Below are 25,136 nucleotides of genomic sequence, written 5' to 3'. Positions count from 1 at the left end.
ATTTAGCGTCGGGTCAGGCCCCGCCTCAGAGAATTACAGCTCATTCTACTTGATCAGTCTCCACTTCGTGGGCTTTTAAGAATGAAGCTTCAGTTGATCAGATTTGCAAAGCGGCGACTTGGTCCTCTTTGCATACATTTACTAAATTCTACCGTTTTGATGTATTTGCTTCTTCAGAAGCAGTTTTTGGCAGAAAAGTTCTTCAGGCAGCTGTTTCAGTTTGATTCTTCTGCTGATGTTTTTCTTTTCTTCATGAGAATAACTTATATTTTGGGTTGTGGGTTAATTTTTCAGCATATGGCTGTTGTTTATGTTTATCCCTCCCTCTCTAGTGACTCTTGCGTGGAGTTCCACATCTTGGGTATTGCTATCCCATATGTCACTAGCTCATGGACTCTTGCCAATTACATGAAAGAAAACATAATTTATGTAAGAACTTACCTGATAAATTAATTTATTTCATATTGGCAAGAGTCCATTAGGCCCACCCTTTTCTCCAACATTGGTGTGTCCGGTCCACGGCGTCATCCATAACTTGTGGGAATATTCTCCTCCCCAACAGGAAATGGCAAAGAGCGCAGCAAAAGCTGTCCATATAGTCCCTCCCAGGCTCCGCCCCCCCAGTCATTCTCTTTGCCGCTCTGAACAAGTAGCATCTCCACGGAGATGGTGAAGAGTATGTGGTGTTTAGTTGTAGTTTTTATTCTACTATCAAGAGTTTGTTATTTTAAAATAGTGCTGGTATGTACTATTTACTCTGAAACAGAAAAAGATGAAGAGTTCTGTTTGTGAGAGGAGTATGATTTTAGCAGCAGTAACTAAAATCGATTGCTGTTCCCACACAGGACTGTTGAGATGAGATAACTTCAGTTGGGGGGAGCAGTTGGCAGACTTTTCTGCTTAAGGTATGACTAGCCATATTTCTAACAAGACTGTGTAATGCTGGAAGGCTGTCATTTTTCCCCTCATGGGGATCGGTAAGCCATTTTCTTAGTCTCAAACAGAATAAAGGGCTTAATATGGGCTATAAAACTGGTAGACACTTTTATGGGCTAGATCGATTGCTTTATTTAGGCATTTTATACAGTTTGATGTTGATATTCACACTTTATAACTTTGGGGAACGTTTTTTTACGTCAGGCACTGGTTTAGACACCTTCCCAGTCAGGAAGGGCCTTCTCTGTAGTAGGCAGAGCCTCATTTTCGCGCCATTACTGCACAGTTACTTTTGAGAGCAGTACATGCAGCTGCATGTGTGTGGGTCTGGAATTAGTTGAAAAGGTTCCTAGAAGGCTTCATTTGGTATCGTATACTCCCCTGGGTTTGGTGAAGTTGCAGCAAAGGCTGGGGCTGGGACTGTAAGGGGGTTAAAACTGTAAACGGCTCCGGTTTCCACATTTTAAGGGTTAACAGCCTGAAATTAGGGGTGCAATGCTTTGAATGCTTTAAGACACTGTGGTGAAAATTTGGTTAAGATTGAATAATTCCTTCATAGTTTTTCACATATTCAGTAATAAAGTGTGCCCTGTTTAAAATTTAAAGAGACAGTAACGGTTTTGTTTTAAAACGGTTTTTGTACTTTATTGACAAGTTTAAGCCTGTTTAACATGTCTGTGCCTTCAGATAAACTATGTTCTGTATGTATGGAAGCCAAAGTGTCTCCCCCTTCAAATATGTGTGATAATTGTGCCATAGCGTCCAAACAAAGTAAGGACAGTACTGCCACAGATAGTAAAGTTGCCCAAGATGATTCATCAGATGAAGGGAGTAGACATAGTTCTACATCATCTCCCTCTGTGTCTACACCAGTTTTGCCCACGCAAGAGACCCCTAGTACTTCTAGCGCGCCAATGCTTGTTACTATGCAACAATTGACGGCAGTAATGGATAACTCCATAGCAAATATTTTATCCAAAATGCCTGCATTTCAGAGAAAGCGCGATTGCTCTGTTTTAAACACTGTAGAGCAGGAGGGCGCTGATGATAATTGCTCTGTCATACCCTCACACCAATCTGAAGGGGCTATGAGGGAGGTTTTGTCAGATGGGGAAATTTCTGATTCAGGAAGAATTTCTCAGCAGGCAGAACCTGATGTTGTGACATTTAAATTTAAATTAGAGCATCTCCGCGCACTGCTTAAGGAGGTGCTATCTACTCTGGATGATTGTGACAACCTGGTCATCCCAGAAAAATTGTGCAAGATGGACAAGTTCCTAGAGGTCCCGGTGCACCCCGACGCTTTTCCAATACCCAAGCGGGTGGCGGACATAGTGAATAAGGAGTGGGAGAAGCCTGGCATACCTTTTGTCCCTCCTCCTATATTTAAGAAATTATTTCCTATGGTCGACCCCAGAAAGGACCTATGGCAAACAGTCCCTAAGGTCGAGGGGGCGGTTTCTACACTAGCCAAACGCACGACCATTCCTATTGAGGACAATTGTGCTTTCAAAGATCCTATGGATAAAAAATTGGAGGGTTTGCTTAAAAAGATTTTTGTACAGCAAGGTTACCTCCTTCAACCTATTTCGTGTATTATTCCTGTCACTACAGCAGCGTGGTTCTGGTTCGAAGAACTAGAAAAATCGCTCAGTAGAGAGACTCCGTATGAGGAGGTTATGGACAGAATTCACGCACTTAAGTTAGCTAATTCCTTTATTTTAGATGCCGCTTTGCAGTTAGCGAGATTAGCGGCGAAAAATTCAAGGTTTGCAATTGTGGCGCGCAGAGCGCTCTGGCTAAAGTCTTGGTCGGCGGATGTATCTTCCAAGACAAAATTGCTTAATATCCCTTTCAAAGGTAAGACCCTCTTTGGGCCAGAATTGAAAGAGATTATTTCAGACATTACTGGGGGTAAGGGCTATGCCCTCCCACAAGATAGGCCTTTTAAGGCTAAGAATAAGTCCAATTTTCGTTCCTTTCGCAATTTCAGGAACGGACCGGCCTCCAACTCTGCAACCTCTAGACAAGAGGGTAACGCTTCCCAGACTAAACCAGCTTGGAAACCGATGCAAGGCTGGAACAAGGGTAAGCAGGCCAAGAAACCTGCTGCTGCTACCAAGACAGCATGAAGGGGTAGCCCCCGATCCGGGACCAGATCTAGTAGGGGGCAGACTCTCTCTCTTTGCTCAGGCTTGGGCAAGAGATGTTCAGGATCCCTGGGCACTAGAAATAGTCTCTCAGGGTTATCTTCTAGAATTCAAGGAACTACCCCCAAGGGGAAGGTTCCACATGTCTCGCTTATCTTCAAACCAAATAAAGAGACAGGCATTCTTACATTGTGTAGAAAACCTGTTAAAAATGGGAGTGATACACCCAGTTCCAACTGTGGAACAAGGTCTGGGGTTTTACTCAAATCTGTTTGTAGTTCCCAAAAAAGAGGGAACTTTCAGACCAATTCTGGATTTAAAAATTCTAAACAAATTTCTCAGAGTGCCATCGTTCAAAATGGAAACTATTCGAACGATTTTACCTACAATCCAGGAGGGTCAATTTATGACTACCGTGGATTTAAAGGATGCGTATCTACATATTCCTATCCACAAAGATCATCATCAGTTCTTAAGGTTCGCCTTTCTGGACAAACATTACCAGTTCGTGGCTCTCCCATTCGGGCTAGCCACTGCTCCAAGGATTTTCACAAAGGTGCTCGGGTCCCTTCTAGCGGTTCTAAGACCAAGGGGCATTGCAGTGGCACCTTACTTGGACGACATCCTAATTCAAGCGTCGTCTCTTTCCAAAGCAAAGGCTCACACAGACATTGTTCTAGCCTTTCTCAGATCTCACGGGTGGAAGGTGAACATAGAAAAAAGTTCCCTGTCTCCGTCGACAAGAGTCCCTTTCTTGGGGACAATAATAGATTCTTTAGAAATGAAGATTTTCCTGACAGATGTCAGAAAGTCAAAGCTTCTAAACGCTTGTCAAGTTCTTCACTCTATTCTACAGCCTTCCATAGCTCAGTGCATGGAAGTAGTAGGGTTGATGGTTGCAGCAATGGACATAGTTTCTTTTGCTCGAATTCATCTAAGACCATTACAACTGTGCATGCTCAAACAGTGGAATGGGGACTATACAGACTTGTCCCCAGTGATTCAAGTAGATCAGAAGACCAGAGACTCACTCCGTTGGTGGCTGACCCAGGATCACCTGTCCCAGGGAATGAGCTTCCGCAGACCAGAGTGGGTCATCGTCACGACCGACGCCAGTCTATTAGGCTGGTGAGCGGTCTGGGATTCCCTGAAAGCTCAGGGTCTATGGTCTCAGGAAGAGTCTCTTCTCCCGATAAATATTCTGGAACTGAGAGCGATATTCAATGCTCTCCAGGCTTGGCCTCAACTAGCAAAGGCCAGATTCATAAGATTCCAATCAGACAACATGACGACTGTTGCTTACATCAACCATCAGGGGGGAACAAGGAGTTCTCTGGCGATGAGAGAGGTGTCCAAAATCATCAAATGGGCGGAGGATCACTCCTGCCACCTATCTGCGATCCACATCCCAGGAGTAGACAACTGGGAGGCGGATTATCTGAGTCGTCAGACTTTTCATCCGGGGGAGTGGGAACTTCACCCGGAGGTGTTTGCCCAGTTGACCCAATTATGGGGCATTCCAGACATGGATCTGATGGCGTCTCGTCAGAACTTCAAGGTTCCTTGCTACGGGTCCAGATCCAGGGATCCCAAGGCGACTCTAGTGGATGCATTAGTGGCGCCTTGGGCCTTCAACCTAGCTTATGCGTTTCCACCGTTCTCTCTCATTCCCAGGCTGGTAGCCAGGATCAAACAGGAGAAGGCCTCAGTGATTTTGATAGCTCCTGCGTGGCCACGCAGGACTTGGTATGCAGACCTGGTGAATATGTCATCGGCTCCACCATGGAAGCTACCTTTGAGACAGGATCTTCTAGTATAAGGTCCATTTGAACATCCAAACCTAATTTCTCTCCAGCTGACTGCTTGGAAATTGAACGCTTGATTTTATCTAAGCGTGGGTTTTCGGATTCTGTGATAGATACTCTGGTACAAGCCAGAAAACCTGTGACTAGAAAGATTTACCATAAAATATGGAAAAGATATATCTGTTGGTGTGAATCCAAGGGATTCTCATGGAGTAAGATTAAAATTCCCAGGATCCTTTCCTTTCTACAAGAAGGTTTGGATAAGGGATTGTCAGCGAGTTCTCTAAAAGGACAGATTTCTGCTCTATCTGTCTTGTTACACAAACGACTGGCAGCTGTGCCAGATGTTCAAGCTTTTGTACAGGCTTTGGTCAGGATTAAGCCTGTTTACAGATTTTTGACTCCTCCTTGGAGTCTAAATTTAGTTCTTTCAGTTCTTCAAGGGGTTCCGTTTGAACCCTTGCATTCCATAGATATCAAGTTGTTATCTTGGAAAGTTCTGTTTTTGGTTGCTATTTCTTCTGCTAGAAGAGTTTCTGAATTATCTGCTCTGCAGTGTAATCCACCCTATCTGGTGTTCCATTCAGATAAGGTTGTTTTGCGTACTAAACCTGGTTTCCTTCCAAAAGTTGTTTCCAACAAAAATATTAACCAGGAAATAGTTGTGCCTTCTTTGTGCCCGAATCCAGTTTCAAAGAAGGAACGTTTGTTACACAATTTAGATGTAGTCCGTGCTTTAAAGTTCTATTTAGAAGCAACAAAGGATTTCAGACAAACGTCTTCACTGTTTGTCGTTTATTCTGGCAAGAGGAGAGGTCAAAAAGCTTCTGCTACCTCTCTTTCCTTTTGGCTGAAAAGCATCATACGATTGGCTTACGAGACTGCCGGACGGCAGCCTCCTGAACGAATCACAGCTCACTCTACTAGGGCTGTGGCTTCCTCATGGGCCTTCAAGAACGAGGCTTCTGTTGATCAGATATGTAAGGCAGCGACTTGGTCTTCTCTGCACACTTTTGCCAAATTCTACAAATTTGATACTTTTGCTTCTTCGGAGGCTATTTTTGGGAGAAAGGTTTTGCAAGCCGTGGTGCCTTCTGTTTAGGTAACCTGATTGGCTCCCTCCCTTCATCCGTGTCCTAAAGCTTTGGTATTGGTTCCCACAAGTTATGGATGACGCTGTGGACCGGACACACCAATGTTGGAGAAAACAGAATTTATGCTTACCTGATAAATTACTTTCTCCAACGGTGTGTCCGGTCCACGGCCCGCCCTGGTTTTTTAATCAGGTTTGATGAATTTCTTTCTTTAACTACAGTCACCACGGCACCCTATAGTTTCTCCTTTTTTTCTCCTGTCCGTCGGTCGAATGACTGGGGGGGCGGAGCCTGGGAGGGACTATATGGACAGCTTTTGCTGTGCTCTTTGCCATTTCCTGTTGGGGAGGAGAATATTCCCACAAGTTATGGATGACGCCGTGGACCGGACACACCGTTGGAGAAAGTAATTTATCAGGTAAGCATAAATTCTGTTTTCTTATGGTGGTTATAATTTTTTTGTATAAAGCACAATTATTTCCAGATTTCTTTGTTGATGCTTTCTACTCCTTTCTTTATCACCCCACTGCTTGGCTATGTGTTAAACTGATTTGTGGGTGTGGTGAGGGGTGTATTTATAGGCATTTTGAGGTTTGGGAAACTTTGCCCCTCCTGGTAGGATTGTATATCCCATATGTCACTAGCTCATGGACTCTTGCCAATATGAAATAAATGAATTTATCAAGTAAGTTCTTACATAAATTATGTTTTCCATTTATGAATAAAAACATAAATAATGCTTACCTGATAATTTTCTTTTCTTCCAATGGAAAGAGTCCACAGGCTCCCCACCCATATTTTTTATGTGGGGCGTCTTTGTTTTTTATTCTTCTGCCACCTTTTCTCCCAGATATTTATTCTACTGTTCCTTGTTCCTTGGCAGAATGACTGGGGGATGAGGGAAGTGGGAGGGGTATTTAAGTTTTTGGCTGGGGTGTCTTTGCCTCCTCCTGGTGGCCAGGTTCTTAATTCCCCAAAGTAATGAATGCAGCTGTGGACTCTCTCCATCGGAAGAAAATAAAATTATCAGGTAAGTATAATTTGTTATCTTGTGTGTCTGTCTATCTCTTGTGTCTCTGTCTGTATCTGGTGTCTCTGTCTGTATCTGGTGTCACTGTCTGTATCTGATGTCACTGTCTGTATCTGGTGTCTCTGTCTGTATCTGGTGTCACTGTCTATCTCTTGTGTCTCTGTCTGTACCTGGTGTCACTGTCTGTATCTAGTGTCTCTGTCTGTATCTGGTGTCTCTGTCTGTATCTGGTGTCTCTGTCTGTATCTGGTGTCTCTGTCTGTATCTGGTGTCTCTGTCTGTATCTAGTGTCTCTGTCTGTATCTGGTGTCACTGTCTGTATCTGATGTCACTGTCTGTATCTGGTGTCTCTGTCTGTATCTGGTGTCACTGTCTATCTCTTGTGTCTCTGTCTGTACCTGGTGTCACTGTCTGTATCTAGTGTCTCTGTCTGTATCTGGTGTCTCTGTCTGTATCTGGTGTCTCTGTCTGTATCTGGTGTCTCTGTCTGTATCTAGTGTCTCTGTCTGTATCTAGTGTCTCTGTCTGTATCTAGTGTCTCTGTATCTGGTGTCACTGTCTGTATCTGGTGTCACTGTCTGTATCTGGTGTCACTGTCTGTATCTGGTGTCTCTGTCTGTATCTTGTGTCTCTGTCTGTACCTTGTGTCTCTGTCTGTATCTGGTGTCTCTGTCTGTATCTAGTGTCTCTGTATCTGGTGTCACTGTCTGTATCTGGTGTCACTGTCTGTATCTGGTGTCTCTGTCTGTATCTAGTGTCTCTGTCTGTATCTGGTGTCTCTGTCTGTATCTAGTGTCTCTGTCTGTATCTAGTGTCTCTGTCTGTATCTAGTGTCTCTGTCTGTATCTGGTGTCTCTGTCTGTATCTGGTGTCTCTGTCTGTATCTGGTGTCACTGTCTGTATCTGGTGTCACTGTCTGTATCTTGTGTCTCTGTCTGTATCTAGTGTCTCTGTATCTGGTGTCACTGTCTGTATCTGGTGTCACTGTCTGTATCTGGTGTCTCTGTCTGTATCTAGTGTCTCTGTCTGTATCTAGTGTCTCTGTCTGTATCTGGTGTCTCTGTCTGTATCTGGTGTCTCTGTCTGTATCTGGTGTCACTGTCTGTATCTGGTGTCACTGTCTGTATCTGGTGTCTCTGTCTGTATCTGGTGTCTCTGTCTGTATCTGGTGTCTCTGTCTGTATCTGGTGTCTCTGTCTGTATCTAGTGTCACTGTCTGTATCTGGTGTCTCTGTCTGTATCTGGTGTCACTGTCTGTATCTGGTGTCTCTGCCTGTATCTGGTGTCTCTGCCTGTATCTGGTGTCTCTGCCTGTATCTAGTGTCTCTGTCTGTATCTAGTGTCTCTGTCTGTATCTAGTGTCTCTGTCTGTATCTAGTGTCTCTGTCTGTATCTAGTGTCTCTGTCTGTATCTAGTGTCTCTGTCTGTATCTGGTGTCTCTGTCTGTATCTAGTGTCTCTGTATCTGGTGTCACTGTCTGTATCTGGTGTCTCTGTATCTGGTGTCACTGTCTGTATCTAGTGTCTCTGTCTGTATCTGGTGTCACTGTCTGTATCTGGTGTCACTGTCTATCTCTTGTGTCTCTGTCTGTACCTGGTGTCACTGTCTGTACCTGGTGTCTCTGTCTGTACCTGGTGTCTCTGTATCTGGTGTCTCTGTCTGTATCTGGTGTCACTGTCTATCTCTTGTGTCTCTGTCTGTACCTGGTGTCACTGTCTGTACCTGGTGTCTCTGTATCTGGTGTCTCTGTCTGTATCTGGTGTCTCTGTCTGTATCTGGTGTCACTGTCTGTATCTGGTGTCTCTGTCTGTATCTGGTGTCTCTGTCTGTATCTAGTGTCTCTGTATGTATCTGGTGTCTCTGTCTGTATCTGGTGTCTCTGTATCTGGTGTCACTGTCTGTATCTGGTGTCTCTGTCTGTATCTGGTGTCTCTGTCTGTATCTGGTGTCTCTGTCTGTATCTGGTGTCTCTGTCTGTATCTGGTGTCTCTGTCTGTATCTTGTGTCACTGTCTGTATCTTGTGTCTCTGTCTGTATCTTGTGTCTCTGTCTGTATCTGGTGTCACTGTCTGTATCTGGTGTCTCTGTCTGTATCTTGTGTCTCTGTCTGTACCTGGTGTCACTGTCTGTATCTTGTGTCACTGTCTGTATCTTGTGTCACTGTCTGTATCTGGTGTCTCTGTCTGTATCTGGTGTCTCTGTCTGTATCTGGTGTCTCTGTCTGTATCTGGTGTCTCTGTCTGTATCTTGTGTCTCTGTCTGTATCTTGTGTCTCTTTCTTTATCTTGTGTCTCTTTCTGTATCTGGTGTCTCTGTCTGTATCTGGTGTCTCTGTCTGTATCTGGTGTCACTGTCAACACGGGCCCACAAGCTCCATACAGATCTTGATAAATGGGCCTCTCTGTCTTAATCTTATTTCTCTGGCCTCTAGTTATCAACGTGTCTACTTACCTGCCTTCGCCGGCCCCAATACGCCCGCCTAAGCTCGCCTACCATCGCCGCCGCGGACCTGAAAAATCTCGCCAAAGTTATCAATAAAGCTGTTAAAAAGCCGCGCACCAAGTACGGGGCGATGAGCAGCGGACTGTGATAGTTATCACTCATCCGATCTTGCTGCTCTTCGGCTTTTTTACAGCTTTATTGACAAGCTGTCACTAAGCACCCACACTAACTATACTGTTCTACCCCCTATACCGGAGCCCCCCGCAACTAAATAAAGTTATTAACCCCTAAACCCCCGCTCCTAGACCCCGCCGCAACTCTTATAAATGTATTAACCCCTAAACCGCCGCTCCCGGAGCCCACTGCCACTCTAATAAACTGATTAACCCCTAAACCGCCGCTCCCGGACCCTGCTGCCACCTACATAATACCTATTAACCCCTATCCTGCCCCCCTATACCGCCGCCACCTATAATAAATTTATTAACCCCTATCCTGCCTATCCCATTTCCCCGCCGCAACTAAATAAATTGTTTAACCCCTAAACCGCCGCTCCCGGACCCCGCCTCCACCTATATTAAACGTATTAACCCCTAATCTGCCCCCCCCACACCGTCTCCACCTATAATAAATTTATTAACCCCTATCCTGCCCCCCTTCATCGCCGCAACTATAATAAAATTATTAACCCCTAAACCTAAGTCTAACCCTAAACCTAACACCCCCCTAACTTAAATATTAATTAAATACATCTAAATAAATATTATTCTTATTAACTAAATTAATCCTATTTAAAACTAAATACTTACCTATAAAATAAACCCTAAGATAGCTACAATGTAATTAATAATTATATTGTAGCTATTTTAGGATTTATATTTATTTTACAGGTAACTTTGTATTTATTTTAGCTAGTTAGAATAGTTATTAAATAGTTATTAACTTTTTAATAACTACCTAGCTAAAATAAATACAAAATTACCTGTAAAATAAATCCTAACCTAAGTTACAATTAAACCTAACACTACACTATCATTAAATTAATTAAATAAATTACCTACAAATAACTACAATTAAATAAACTAACTAAAGTACAAAAAATAAAAAAAATAAGTTACAAACATTTAAAAAACATTACAACAATTTTAAGCTACTTACATCTAATCTAAGCCCCCTAATAAAATAACAAAGCCCCCCAAAATAAAAAAATGCCCTACCCTATTCTACATTAAATAGTTAACAGCTCTATTACCTTACCAGCCCTTAAAAGGGCCTTTTGCGGGGCATGCCCCAAAGAATTCAGCTCTTTTGCCTGTAAAAAAAAAAAATACAACCCCCCCCAACATTAAAACCCACCACCCACATACCCCTAATCTAACCCAAACCCCCCTTAAATAAACCTAACACTACCCCCCTGAATATCACCCTACCTTTAGCCGTCTTCAGCCAGCCGACCACCGATGGAACAGAAGAGGAGATACGCAGCGGCCGAAGTCTTCATCCAAGGGGCGCTGAAGAAGTCTTCCATCCGATTGAAGTCATCATCCAAGGGGCGCTGAAGAGGTCTTCTATCCGATTGAAGTCATCATCCAGGTGGCGTCTTCAATCTTCATCCATCCGGAGCGGAGCCATCTTCAGACGAGCCGACGCGGAGCCATCTTCTTCCACCGACGACTGAACGACGAATGACGGTTCCTTTAAGTGACGTCATCCAAGATGGTGTCCCTCGAATTCCGATTGGCTGATAGGATTCTATCAGCAAATCGGAATTAAGGTAGGAAAAATATGATTGGCTGATTAAATCAGCCAATCAGATTGAAGTTCAATCGGATTGGCTGATCCAATAAGCCAATCAGATTGAGCTTGCATTCTATTGGCTGTTCCAATCAGCCAATAGAATGTGAGCTCAATCTGATTGGCTGATTGGATCAGTCAATCCGATTGAACTTCAATCTGATTGGCTGATTTAATCAGCCAATCATATTTTTCCTACCTTAATTCCGATTGGCTGATAGAATCCTATCAGCCAATCGTAATTTGAGGGACGCCATCTTGGATGACGTCACTTAAAGGAACCATCATTTGTCGTTCAGTCGTCGGTGGAAGAAGATGGCTCCGCGTCGGCTCGTCTGAAGATGGCTCCGCTCCGGGTGGATGAACATTGAAGACGCAGCCTGGATGATGACTTCAATCGGATGGAAGACCTTTTCAGCGCCCCTTGGATGAAGACTTCGGCCGCTGCGGATCTCCTCTTCTGTTCCATCGGTGGTCGGCTGGCTGAAGACGGCTAAAGGTAGGGTGATCTTCAGGGGGGTAGTGTTAGGTTTATTTAAGGGGGGTTTGGGTTAGATTAGGGGTATGTGGGTGGTGGGTTTTAATGTTGGGGGGGGTTGTATATTTTTTTTTACAGGCAAAAGAGCTGAATTCTTTGGGGCATGCCTGGTAAGGTGATAGAGCTGTTAACTATTTAATGTAGAATAGGGTAGGGCATTTTTTTATTTTGGGGGGCTTTGTTATTTTATTAGGGGGCTTAGATTAGGTGTAAGTAGCTTAAAATTGTTGTAATATTTTTGAAATGTTTGTAACTTATTTTTTTTATTTTTTGTAACTTATTTTTTTTATTTTTTTGTACTTTAGTTAGTTTATTTAATTGTATTTAATTGTAGTTATTTGTAGGTAATTTATTTTATTAATTTAATGATAGTGTAGTGTTAGGTTTAATTGTAACTTAGGTTAGGATTTATTTTACAGGTAATTTTGTATTTCTTTTAGCTTGGTAGTTATTAAATAGTTAATAACTATTTAATAACTATTCTAACTATCTCAAATAAATACGAAGTTACCTGTAAAATAAATATAAATCCTAATTATTATTTATATTGTAGCTATATTAGGGTTTATTTTAAAGGTAAGTATTTAGTTTTAAATAGGATTAATTTAGTTAATAAGAGTTATAATATTTAGATGTATTTAAATAATATTTAAGTTAGGGGGTATTAGGGTTAGGGTTAGACTTAGGTTTAGGGGTTAATAATTGTATTATAGTTGCGGCGGGGTAGGGGGGCAGGATAGGGGTTAATAAATTTATTATAGGTGGCGACGGTGTAGGGGGGCAGATTAGGGGTTAATAAATTTATTATAGGTGGCGACGGTGTGGGGGGGGCAGGATAGGGGTTAATAAATTTATTATAGGTGGCGACGGTGTAGGGGGGGCAGATTAGGGGTTAATACATTTAATATAGGTGGCGGCGGGGTCCGGGATCGGCGATTTAGGGGTTAATAAGTTTATTAGAATGGCGGTGGGCTCCAGGAGCGTCGGTTTAGGGGTTAACATATTTATTATAGTTGCGGCGGGGTCTAGGAGCGGCGGTTTAGGGGTTAATAAGTTTATTACAGTGGCGGTGGGCTCTGGGAGCGGCGGTTTAGGGGGTAATAAATGTATTTAGTTGCGGCGGTGTAGGGGGGACAGATTAGGGGTGTTTAGACTCGGGGTACATGTTAGGGTGTTAGGTGCAGACATTTCACATAGGAATCAATGGGATGTCGGGCAGCAGCGAACATGAACTTTCGCTATGGTCAGACTCCCATTGATTCCTATGGAATCCGCCGCCTCCAGGGCTGGGCCGGAAAAGTGCCGAGTGTACCTGCTAGTTTTTTGATAACTAGCAAAAGTAGTCAGATTGTGCCGAACTTGTGTGCGGAACATCTGGAGTGACGTAAGAATCGATCTGTGTCGGACTGAGTCCGGCAGATCGAAGCTTACGTCACTAAATTCTACTTTTGCCGGTGTGTAGGGCTTGATAACTAAGGCGAATTAGCCTCGCCACAAATACGCTGCGGAATTCCAGCGTATTTGAGGTTGACGGCTTGATAACTAGGGGCCTCTGTCTGTATCTTGTGTCTCTGTCTGTACCTGGTGACGCTGTATGTTGTGTCTCTGTATTTCTGGTGGCATTTTCAGACAGTTTCATTTCCCTTTGCTTCACATCCCTCAGTTTAGGTTATGATATCTTGTGTTTTGTAGGCATGTCTCTGAAACGTCTGCTTCTCCCGGGACGGCACACACTCTCAGATTCAGGACTAGCATTGATTTGTGGTCTGAACTGTCTTTTGGAATTGGATCTAACCGATCACACACAGATTACTGACCACGGGGTGCGGTTTATCTCCGAGCTAACAAGGTAAGCCTGTTGTGTGAGTGTCATGATCCGGTGTACATGCGCTCAGGAAACAGACCCTCGGGGCAGTGGTAGGGATTTGAAGACACCGACCCCTGACCCGGGGAAGAGTATCCTGGACGTGGATAGAGCATATTCTGGGATTCATAGTTGCTAGAAGTTATTGAAGAATTAATGGAGGGTACAATATTTGTTTACAATATATTCTGGCTTCACTGTGAGTTATAATTAGTTAACAGGAGTAGCTGCAGGATTCAATGAGAGAAATATATAGCAATGTTCAGGCTCCAGAGTAAACAGATAGAAGTTTGATACTTAGATGCAAACTAAGGTTTGTTGTAGGTTCACAGTACATAATGTTTTATAAGGTTGTATGTCAGGGTTAAACACAGCAGCACAAGTGATAAACAAGTTGCAAGTCTTAGGCATTAATTACTGTTTTGTGCATATATATGCAAACCAAGGTTTGTTGCAGGTTCACAGTTCATAATATTATGTAAAGCTGTATATCAGTATAATCAGAGCAGCACAAGTGATAGACAAGTTACAAGTCTCAGGCATTAATTACTGTTTGATCAAACTAGGTTTGTTGCAGGTTATTTCAGCAATGACAACTAGAAGCACAGAAATAGTTATAAAGTTCTGAGTAAGATGATGTTATTGTAATTAGAGAGTGATGGTAAGCAAAAGCATAGTTGATTTATAATAAAGTTCAGAGATTGTTAAGTAGCTGTGTCCAGGAAACAGAATGGAGTTATTTCTCCAACATAGGTGTGTCCGGTCCACGGCGTCATCCTTACTTGTGGGATATTCTCTTCCCCAACAGGAAATGGCAAAGAGCCCAGCAAAGCTGGTCACATGATCCCTCCTAGGCTCCGCCTACCCCAGTCATTCTCTTTGCCGTTGTACAGGCAACATCTCCACGGAGATGGCTTAGAGTTTTTAGTGTTTAACTGTAGTTTTTATTATTCAATCAAGAGTTTGTTATTTTAAAATAGTGCTGGTATGTACTATTTACTCTGAAACAGAAAAGAGATGAAGATTTCTGTTTGTAAGAGGAAAATGATTTTAGCAACCGTTACTAAAATCCATGGCTGTTCCACACAGGACTGTTGAGAGGAATTAACTTCAGTTGGGGGAACAGTGAGCAGTCTTTTGCTGCTTGAGGTATGACACATTCTAACAAGACGATGTAATGCTGGAAGCTGTCATTTTCCCTATGGGATCCGGTAAGCCATTTTTATTCAGATAGTAAATAAGGGCTTCACAAGGGCTTATTAAGACTGTAGACATTTTCTGGGCTAAATCGATTCATATATAAACATATTTAGCCTTGAGGAATCATTTAATCTGGGTATTTTGGTAAAATAATATCGGCAGGCACTGTTTTAGACACCTTATTCTTTAGGGGCTTTCCCTAATCATAGGCAGAGCCTCATTTTCGCGCCGGTATTGCGCACTTGTTTTTGAGAGGCATGACATGCAGTCGCAGGTGTGAGGAGCTCTAATACATAGAAAAGACTTTCTGAAGGCGTCATTTGGTATCGTATTCCCCTTTGGGCTTGGTTGGGTCTCAGCAAAGCAGATACCAGGGACTGTAAAGGGGTTAAAGTTAAAAACGGCTCCGGTTCCGTTATTTTAAGGGTTAAAGCTTCCAAATTTGGTGTGCAATACTTTTAAGGCTTTAAGACACTGTGGTGAAATTTTGGTGAATTTTGAACAATTCCTTCATACTTTTTCGCAATTGCAGTAATAAAGTGTGTTCAGTTTAAAATTTAAAGTGACAGTAACGGTTTTATTTTAAAACGTTTTTTGTACTTTGTTATCAAGTTTATGCCTGTTTAACATGTCTGAACTATCAGATAGACTGTGTTCTGAATGTGGGGAAGCCAGGGTTCCTTCTCATTTAAATAAATGTGATTTATGTGACACTGAAAATGATGCCCAAGATGATTCCTCAAGTGAGGGGAGTAAGCATGGTACTGCATCATTCCCTCCTTCGTCTACACGAGTCTTGCCCACTCAGGAGGCCCCTAGTACATCTAGCGCGCCAATACTCCTTACTATGCAACAATTAACGGCTGTAATGGATAATTCTATCAAAAACATTTTAGCCAAAATGCCCACTTATCAGCGTAAGCGCGACTGCTCTGTTTTAGATACTGAAGAGCATGAGGACGCTGATGATAATGGTTCTGAAATGCCCCTACACCAGTCTGAGGGGGCCAGGGAGGTTTTGTCTGAGGGAGAAATTTCGGATTCAGGGAAAATTTCTCAACAAGCTGAACCCGATGTGATTACATTTAAATTTAAGTTGGAACATCTCCGCGCTCTGCTTAAGGAGGTATTATCCACTCTGGATGATTGTGAGAATTTGATCATCCCAGAGAAACTATGTAAAATGGACAAGTTCCTAGAGGTCCCGGGGCTCCCAGAAGCTTTTCCTATACCCAAGCGGGTGGCGGACATTGTAAATAAAGAATGGGAAAGGCCCGGTATACCTTTCGTCCCTCCCCCCATATTTAAAAAATTGTTTCCTATGGTCGACCCCAGAAAGGACTTATGGCAGACAGTCCCCAAGGTCGAGGGAGCGGTTTCTACTTTAAACAAACGCACCACTATACCCATAGAAGATAGTTGTGCTTTCAAAGATCCTATGGATAAAAAATTAGAAGGTTTGCTTAAAAAGATGTTTGTTCAGCAGGGTTACCTTCTACAACCAATTTCATGCATTGTCCCTGTCACTACAGCCGCGTGTTTCTGGTTCGATGAGCTAGTAAAGGCGATCGATAGTGATTCTCCTCCTTATGAGGAGATTATGGACAGAATCCGTGCTCTCAAATTGGCTAATTCTTTCACCCTAGACGCCACTTTGCAATTGGCTAGGTTAGCGGCGAAAAATTCTGGTTTTGCTATTATGGCGCGCAGAGCGCTTTGGTTAAAATCTTGGTCAGCGGATGCGTCTTCCAAGAACAAATTGCTTAACATTCCTTTCAAGGGGAAAACGCTGTTTGGCCCTGACTTGAAAGAGATTATCTCTGATATCACTGGGGGCAAGGGCCACGCCCTTCCTCAGGATAGGTCTTTCAAGGCCAAAAATAAACCTAATTTTCGTCCCTTTCGCAGAAACGGACCAGCCCCAAGTGCTACGTCCTCTAAGCAAGAGGGTAATACTTCTCAAGCCAAGCCAGCCTGGAGACCAATGCAAGGCTGGAACAAAGGAAAGCAGGCCAAGAAACCTGCCACTGCTACCAAGACAGCATGAGATGTTGGCCCCCGATCCGGGACCGGATCTGGTGGGGGGCAGACTCTCTCTCTTCGCTCAGGCTTGGGCAAGAGATGTTCTGGATCCTTGGGCACTAGAAATAGTCTCCCAAGGTTATCTTCTGGAATTCAAGGGGCTTCCCCCAAGGGGGAGGTTCCACAGGTCTCAATTGTCTTCAGACCACATAAAAAGACAGGCATTCTTACATTGTGTAGAAGACCTGTTAAAAATGGGAGTGATTCATCCTGTTCCATTAGAAGAACAAGGGATGGGGTTCTACTCCAATCTGTTCGTAGTTCCCAAAAAAGAGGGAACATTCAGACCAATCTTAGATCTCAAGATCCTAAACAAGTTTCTCAAGGTTCCATCGTTCAAAATGGAAACCATTCGAACAATTCTTCCTTCCATCCAGGAAGGTCAATTCATGACCACGGTGGATTTAAAGGATGCGTATCTACATATTCCTATCCACAAGGAACATCATCGGTTCCTAAGGTTCGCATTCCTGGACAAGCATTTCCAGTTTGTGGCACTTCCGTTCGGATTAGCCACTGCTCCAAGGATTTTCACAAAGGTACTAGGGTCCCTTCTAGCGGTGTTAAGACCAAGGGGCATTGCAGTAGTACCTTACTTGGACGACATTCTGATTCAAGCGTCGTCCCTTCCCCAAGCAAAGGCTCACACGGACATTGTCCTGGCCTTTCTCAGATCTCACGGGTGGAAAGTGAACGTAGAAAAAAGTTCTCTATCTCCGTCAACAAGGGTTCCCTTCTTGGGAACAATAATAGACTCCTTAGAAATGAGGATTTTTCTGACAGAGGCCAGAAAATCAAAACTTCTAAACTCTTGTCAAAGACTTCATTCTGTTCCTCTTCCTTCCATAGCGCAGTGCATGGAAGTAATAGGTTTGATGGTAGCGGCAATGGACATAGTTCCTTTTGCGCGAATTCATCTAAGACCATTTCAACTGTGCATGCTCAGTCAGTGGAATGGGGACTATACAGACTTGTCTCCGACGATACAAGTAGATCAGAGGACCAGAGATTCACTCCGTTGGTGGCTGTCCCTGGACAACCTGTCACAGGGGATGAGCTTCCGCAGACCAGAGTGGGTCATTGTCACGACCGACGCCAGCCTGGTGGGCTGGGGCGCGGTCTGGGGACCCCTGAAAGCTCAGGGTCTTTGGTCTCGGGAAGAATCTCTTCTCCCGATAAATATTCTGGAACTGAGAGCGATATTCAATGCTCTCAAGGCTTGGCCTCACCTAGCAAAGGCCAAGTTCATACGGTTTCAATCAGACAACATGACGACTGTTGCGTACATCAACCATCAGGGGGGAACAAGGAGTTCTCTGGCGATGGAAGAAGTGACCAAAATCATTCAATGGGCGGAGACTCACTCCTGCCACTTGTCTGCAATCCACATCCCAGGAGTGGAAAATTGGGAAGCGGATTTTCTGAGTCGTCAGACATTTCATCCGGGGGAGTGGGAACTCCATCCGGAAATCTTTGCCCAAATTACTCAATTGTGGGGCATTCCAGACATGGATCTGATGGCCTCTCGTCAGAACTTCAAGGTTCCTTGCTACGGGTCCAGATCCAGGGATCCCAAGGCGACTCTAGTGTATGCACTAGTAGCACCTTGGACCTTCAAACTAGCTTATGTATTCCCGCCGTTTCCTCTCATCCCCAGGCTGGTAGCCAGGATCAATCAGGAGAGGGCATCGGTGATCTTGATAGCTCCTGCGTGGCCACGCAGGACTTGGTATGCAGACCTGGTGAATATGCCATCGGCTCCACCATGGAAGCTACCTTTGAGACGAGACCTTCTTGTTCAAGGTCCGTTCGAACACCCGAATCTGGTCTCACTCCAACTGACTGCTTGGAGATTGAACGCTTGATCTTATCAAAGCGAGGGTTCTCAGATTCTGTCATTGATACTCTTGTTCAGGCCAGAAAGCCTGTAACTAGAAAAATTTACCACAAAATATGGAAAAAATATATCTGTTGGTGTGAATCTAAAGGATTCCCTTGGGACAAGGTAAAAATTCCTAAGATTCTATCCTTTCTTCAAGAAGGTTTGGAGAAAGGATTATCTGCAAGTTCCTTGAAGGGACAGATTTCTGCCTTGTCTGTGTTACTTCACAAAAAGCTGGCAGCTGTGCCAGATGTTCAAGCCTTTGTTCAGGCTCTGGTTAGAATCAAGCCTGTTTACAAACCTTTGACTCCTCCTTGGAGTCTCAATTTAGTTCTTTCCGTTCTTCAGGGGGTTCCGTTTGAACCCTTACATTCCGTTGATATCAAGTTATTATCTTGGAAAGTTTTGTTTTTGGTTGCAATTTCTTCTGCTAGAAGAGTTTCAGAATTATCTGCTCTGCAGTGTTCTCCTCCTTATCTGGTGTTCCATGCAGATAAGGTGGTTTTACGTACTAAACCTGGTTTTCTTCCGAAAGTTGTTTCTAACAAAAACATTAACCAGGAGATAGTCGTGCCTTCTTTGTGTCCGAATCCAGTTTCAAAGAAGGAACGTTTGTTGCACAATTTGGATGTTGTTCGTGCTCTAAAATTCTATTTAGATGCTACAAAGGATTTTAGACAAACATCTTCCTTGTTTGTTGTTTATTCTGGTAAAAGGAGAGGTCAAAAAGCAACTTCTACCTCTCTCTCTTTTTGGATTAAAAGCATCATCAGATTGGCTTATGAGACTGCCGGACGGCAGCCTCCTGAAAGAATCACAGCTCATTCCACTAGGGCTGTGGCTTCCACATGGGCCTTCAAGAACGAGGCTTCTGTTGATCAGATATGTAAGGCAGCGACTTGGTCTTCACTGCACACTTTTACTAAATTTTACAAATTTGATACTTTTGCTTCTTCTGAGGCTATTTTTGGGAGAAAGGTTTTGCAAGCCGTGGTGCCTTCCATCTAGGTGACCTGATTTGCTCCCTCCCTTCATCCGTGTCCTAAAGCTTTGGTATTGGTTCCCACAAGTAAGGATGACGCCGTGGACCGGACACACCTATGTTGGAGAAAACAGAATTTATGTTTACCTGATAAATTACTTTCTCCAACGGTGTGTCCGGTCCACGGCCCGCCCTGGTTTTTTAATCAGGTCTGATAATTTATTTTCTTTAACTACAGTCACCACGGTATCATATGATTTCTCCTATGCAAATATTCCTCCTTAACGTCGGTCGAATGACTGGGGTAGGCGGAGCCTAGGAGGGATCATGTGACCAGCTTTGCTGGGCTCTTTGCCATTTCCTGTTGGGGAAGAGAATATCCCACAAGTAAGGATGACGCCGTGGACCGGACACACCGTTGGAGAAAGTAATTTATCAGGTAAACATAAATTCTGTTTTTTGATACTTGCGGTTTGATGAGATTTAGCATAGGTAATAGAAAATGCTGTATCTTGGAATAGTTGGTAAGTTCAAGCAGAAAACTGACACAAGCCTCTGTTCAGGATCACACTTCAATGTTAATGCAAAGCACATTAGACCTGAGAAGGCTTAAAAAGAGGCTGAGGTAATCAGGTGCATGAATGATTAATCAGGCAGGCAAGCAAGCTGAATGTGAATACTGCCCAAATGCAGCAGTCAGAGAAGGAAGTCTTAAAGGGATAGTGACATTAGGCTGAGATATGTTACAGTGAGCTTGTGTTATGTATAAATGCAGAACTCTGACCTATAGGTCTTTCCTAAACTTAGCTGACCTCTGGACTGTTGGTCTTTCCTATGTATAGTGACAACTAACAAAGTAATTGTAATAGATCATACAATTAAGTATAAGTAGCTTTAGTCTGCGTTGGGAATTATATTTCTGCTCTGAGAAAAAAAATATTTTTTATGGAAAAATCTGTATATAATATTTCAATTATAATTCATACAAATAACTTTATTGAAATTAATTTTTTTTTTTTTAAAAATAAGAAAAAATTGGATCTCATTCATACACAAGGCTTAGGCTAACCAGGGAAAACACTGAAACTCCCACAGTGTGCCTATGGTATAAGAAAATAACAGCCAGCAGTGACTATATTTGACTATGAAAAAGCCCTTACAATCCGAGGGCTGAGATTACATTATCTTAGTTTTTATCATTTTAAACTAAACTGCACGGCTGAAATAACCGATGATCTTACTGGGAGACAGGTTTAAACCTAGGTAAGCAGCATTAAAAGAAGGACTGGAGAGACAGAGTTGCTCCAGACGACCCCTGACACGCGTTTCACAAAAACGCTTCTTCAGAGGGGGTGCGGGCCACCGCATTAGCAGCCCATTTGACAATCCGTAAATCCCACCTTCCAATGTGATAGGAAAGAAGTTTAGTTACAATTGGCCAGCTAGATCTGTCAATCACGTGATAATACATAAATGACCGAAGTGAACAAACATTTGTAATATATGCATGCATTAGAAATGAGCTAGACCGATACTGTTTATATTATTATTAAGTGTCCAGATAGATCAGTACTGGTTATAACATCCAGCTCGCTTTTAAATATAAGTGCATAGGTCTACCCTACTATTCATAAAAATGATATTCAAATGGTAGTAAGAGTAGGCAGAAAAGTAAATGCATATCTGATATTCACTTAGTGTATGGAAGCAAAGCCATTACAGTTCAAGTTATATTATCCTCTGCCAATCAACCATGTAACATATGCGCAAATGCGAAGATCCTTAAGTGAGGATATCAGTGATAGTCTTTTGTTAATCACATCTATAAAATGATGTGCTAATTCCGTTTGTTATTACTGGTCATCGGTGCACACTAGGTCACATATATCAACTGCCCGATGGATTAGTGCAGCCTAAGCATACTCAGATAGGTAAGGTGTAATATCGTTAGAAATCTGAGAAATATTGGATGCCTTGAATGGTGCAGAGGGGAAACATTGTATCCTGGTCACCAGATTACGAAATAATTTTAATATGAGCTACAAAAAATCCAATTATGCCACCTAAGACTGGATTTCATCCGTACTCTAGTAGATTAGTCAGAGGTTCTTATTATTTGTACATGTCGTCTTGAGTGATAATTGGTCAATAAATTTGAGAAAATGTTATCCTAACCTCAGGTATCCTATCCAGTCTAGCTCATGGCATAGAATTAATTGAAAAGTGGTTAGAAGTCATAGAAGAAATATGGATGTTCCTTGGTAAAGATTCCACAAAGTGGTGATATCCAATAGAGCACCCTGCATTAATATTTTTATGTAATATTCAAGGAGATGTGTCAATATTAATGGGAATTTTTTTAATGGATGATGATCTTTATTTTGAAAGGATCGAATGATGAATAATTAGAAAAAACGTGTTTGGAATAAAACAAATTCCCACATGGAGATAAAAGAAAATTAATAAAATGTGAAATGTGAGGTGGGAATACCAAAATAATAATAAGGTGATAACAGTGCGACTAGTATGTGATGAGAAATAAAAAGAAGTGAAATTATGTAGTGACGTGTAATTGTGCAATGGTGATGAAATCATGTAGTGACGTGTAATTGTGCAATGGTGATGAAATCATGTAGTGACGTGTGTAATTGCGCAATGGTGATGAAATCATGTAGTGACGTGTGTAATTGTGCAATGGTGATGAAATCATGTAGTGACGTGTGTAATTGCGCAATGGTGATGAAATCATGTAGTGACATGTGTAATTGTGCAATGGTGATGAAATCATGTAGTGACGTGTGTAATTGTGCAATGGTGATGAAATCATGTAGTGACGTGTGTAATTGTGCAATGGTGATGAAATCATGTAGTGACGTGTGTAATTGTGCAATGGTGATGAAATCATGTAGTGACGTGTGTAATTGTGCAATGGTGATGAAATCATGTAGTGACGTGTAATTGTACAATGGTGATGAAATCATGTAGTGACGTGTAATTGCGCAATGGTGATGAAATCATGTAGTGACGTGTGTAATTGCGCAATGGTGATGAAATCATGTAGTGACGTGTGTAATTGTGCAATGGTGATGAAATCATGTAGTGACGTGTGTAATTGTGCAATGGTGATGAAATCATGTAGTGACATGTGTAATTGTGCAATGGTGATGAAATCATGTAGTGACATGTGTAATTGCGCAATGGTGATGAAATCATGTAGTGACATGTGTAATTGCGCAATGGTGATGAAATCATGTAGTGACGTGTGTAATTGTGCAATGGTGATGAAATCATGTAGTGACGTGTGTAATTGTGCAATGGTGATGAAATCATGTAGTGACGTGTGTAATTGTGCAATGGTGATGAAATCATGTAGTGACGTGTGTAATTGCGCAATGGTGATGAAATCATGTAGTGACGTGTGTAATTGTGCAATGGTGATGAAATGATGTAGTGACGTGTGTAATTGTGCAATGGTGATGAAATGATGTAGTGACGTGTGTAATTGCGCAATGGTGATGAAATCATGTAGTGACGTGTGTAATTGTGCAATGGTGATGAAATCATGTAGTGACGTGTGTAATTGTGCAATGGTGATGAAATCATGTAGTGACGTGTGTAATTGTGCAATGGTGATGAAATCATGTAGTGACATGTGTAATTGTGCAATGGTGATGAAATCATGTAGTGACATGTGTAATTGTGCAATGGTGATGAAATCATGTAGTGACGTGTGTAATTGCGCAATGGTGATGAAATCATGTAGTGACGTGTGTAATTGCGCAATGGTGATGAAATCATGTAGTGACGTGTGTAATTGTGCAATGGTGATGAAATCATGTAGTGACGTGTGTAATTGTGCAATGGTGATGAAATCATGTAGTGACGTGTGTAATTGTGCAATGGTGATGAAATCATGTAGTGATGTGTGTAATTGTGCAATGGTGATGAAATCATGTAGTGACGTGTGTAATTGTGCAATGGTGATGAAATCATGTAGTGACGTGTGTAATTGTGCAATGGTGATGAAATCATGTAGTGATGTGTGTAATTGTGCAATGGTGATGAAATCATGTAGTGACGTGTGTAACTGTGCAATGGTGATGAAATCATGTAGTGACATGTGTAATTGTGCAATGGTGATGAAATTATGTAGTGACATGTGTAATTGTGCAATGGTGATGAAATCATGTAGTGAAGTGTGTAATTGTGCAATGGTGATGAAATTATGTAGTGACATGTGTAATTGTGCAATGGTGATGAAATCATGTAGTGACGTGTAATTGTGCAATGGTGATGAAATCATGTAGTGACGTGTGTAATTGTGCAATGGTGATGAAATCATGTAGTGACATGTGTAATTGTGCAATGGTGATGAAATCATGTAGTGACATGTGTAATTGCGCAATGGTGATGAAATCATGTAGTGACGTGTAATTGTGCAATGGTGATGAAATCATGTAGTGACGTGTGTAATTGTGCAATGGTGATGAAATCATGTAGTGACGTGTGTAATTGTGCAATGGTGATGAAATCATGTAGTGACGTGTGTAATTGTGCAATGGTGATGAAATCATGTAGTGACGTGTGTAATTGTACAATGGTGATGAAATCATGTAGTGACGTGTGTAATTGTGCAATGGTGATGAAATCATGTAGTGACGTGTGTAATTGCGCAATGGTGATGAAATCATGTAGTGACGTGTAATTGTGCAATGGTGATGAAATCATGTAGTGACGTGTGTAATTGTGCAATGGTGATGAAATCATGTAGTGACGTGTGTAATTGTGCAATGGTGATGAAATCATGTAGTGACATGTGTAATTGTGCAATGGTGATGAAATCATGTAGTGACGTGTAATTGTGCAATGGTGATGAAATCATGTAGTGACGTGTGTAATTGTGCAATGGTGATGAAATCATGTAGTGACGTGTGTAATTGTGCAATGGTGATGAAATCATGTAGTGACGTGTGTAATTGCGCAATGGTGATGAAATCATGTAGTGACGTGTAATTGTGCAATGGTGATGAAATCATGTAGTGACGTGTAATTGTGCAATGGTGATGAAATCATGTAGTGACGTGTGTAATTGTGCAATGGTGATGAAATCATGTAGTGACGTGTGTAATTGTGCAATGGTGATGAAATCATGTAGTGACGTGTGTAATTGCGCAATGGTGATGAAATCATGTAGTGACGTGTGTAATTGTGCAATGGTGATGAAATCATGTAGTGACGTGTGTAATTGTGCAATGGTGATGAAATCATGTAGTGACGTGTGTAATTGTGCAATGGTGATGAAATCATGTAGTGACATGTAATTGTGCAATGGTGAT

The 25,136-nt window shown here is 42.2% G+C and overlaps 1 protein-coding gene across 1 annotated transcript in view; it reads left to right on the top strand.

Moving 5' to 3' along the window:
* Positions 1-25,136, top strand: part of LOC128659681 (uncharacterized) — a gene marked incomplete at its 5' end in the record, with an annotated part of 378,536 nt that overhangs the window by 263,533 nt on the left and 89,867 nt on the right. Inside the window, 1 exon segment of the mRNA XM_053713253.1 lies at positions 13,483-13,639. Coding sequence (XP_053569228.1) covers positions 13,483-13,639 — 157 coding nt within the window.

The sequence above is a fragment of the Bombina bombina genome, chromosome 5 (assembly GCF_027579735.1).
Source record: "Bombina bombina isolate aBomBom1 chromosome 5, aBomBom1.pri, whole genome shotgun sequence".
NCBI lineage: Eukaryota > Metazoa > Chordata > Amphibia > Anura > Bombinatoridae > Bombina > Bombina bombina.
The sequence above is the reverse complement of the archived record's forward strand: the minus strand, read 5'-3'. Positions and strand labels throughout refer to the sequence as shown.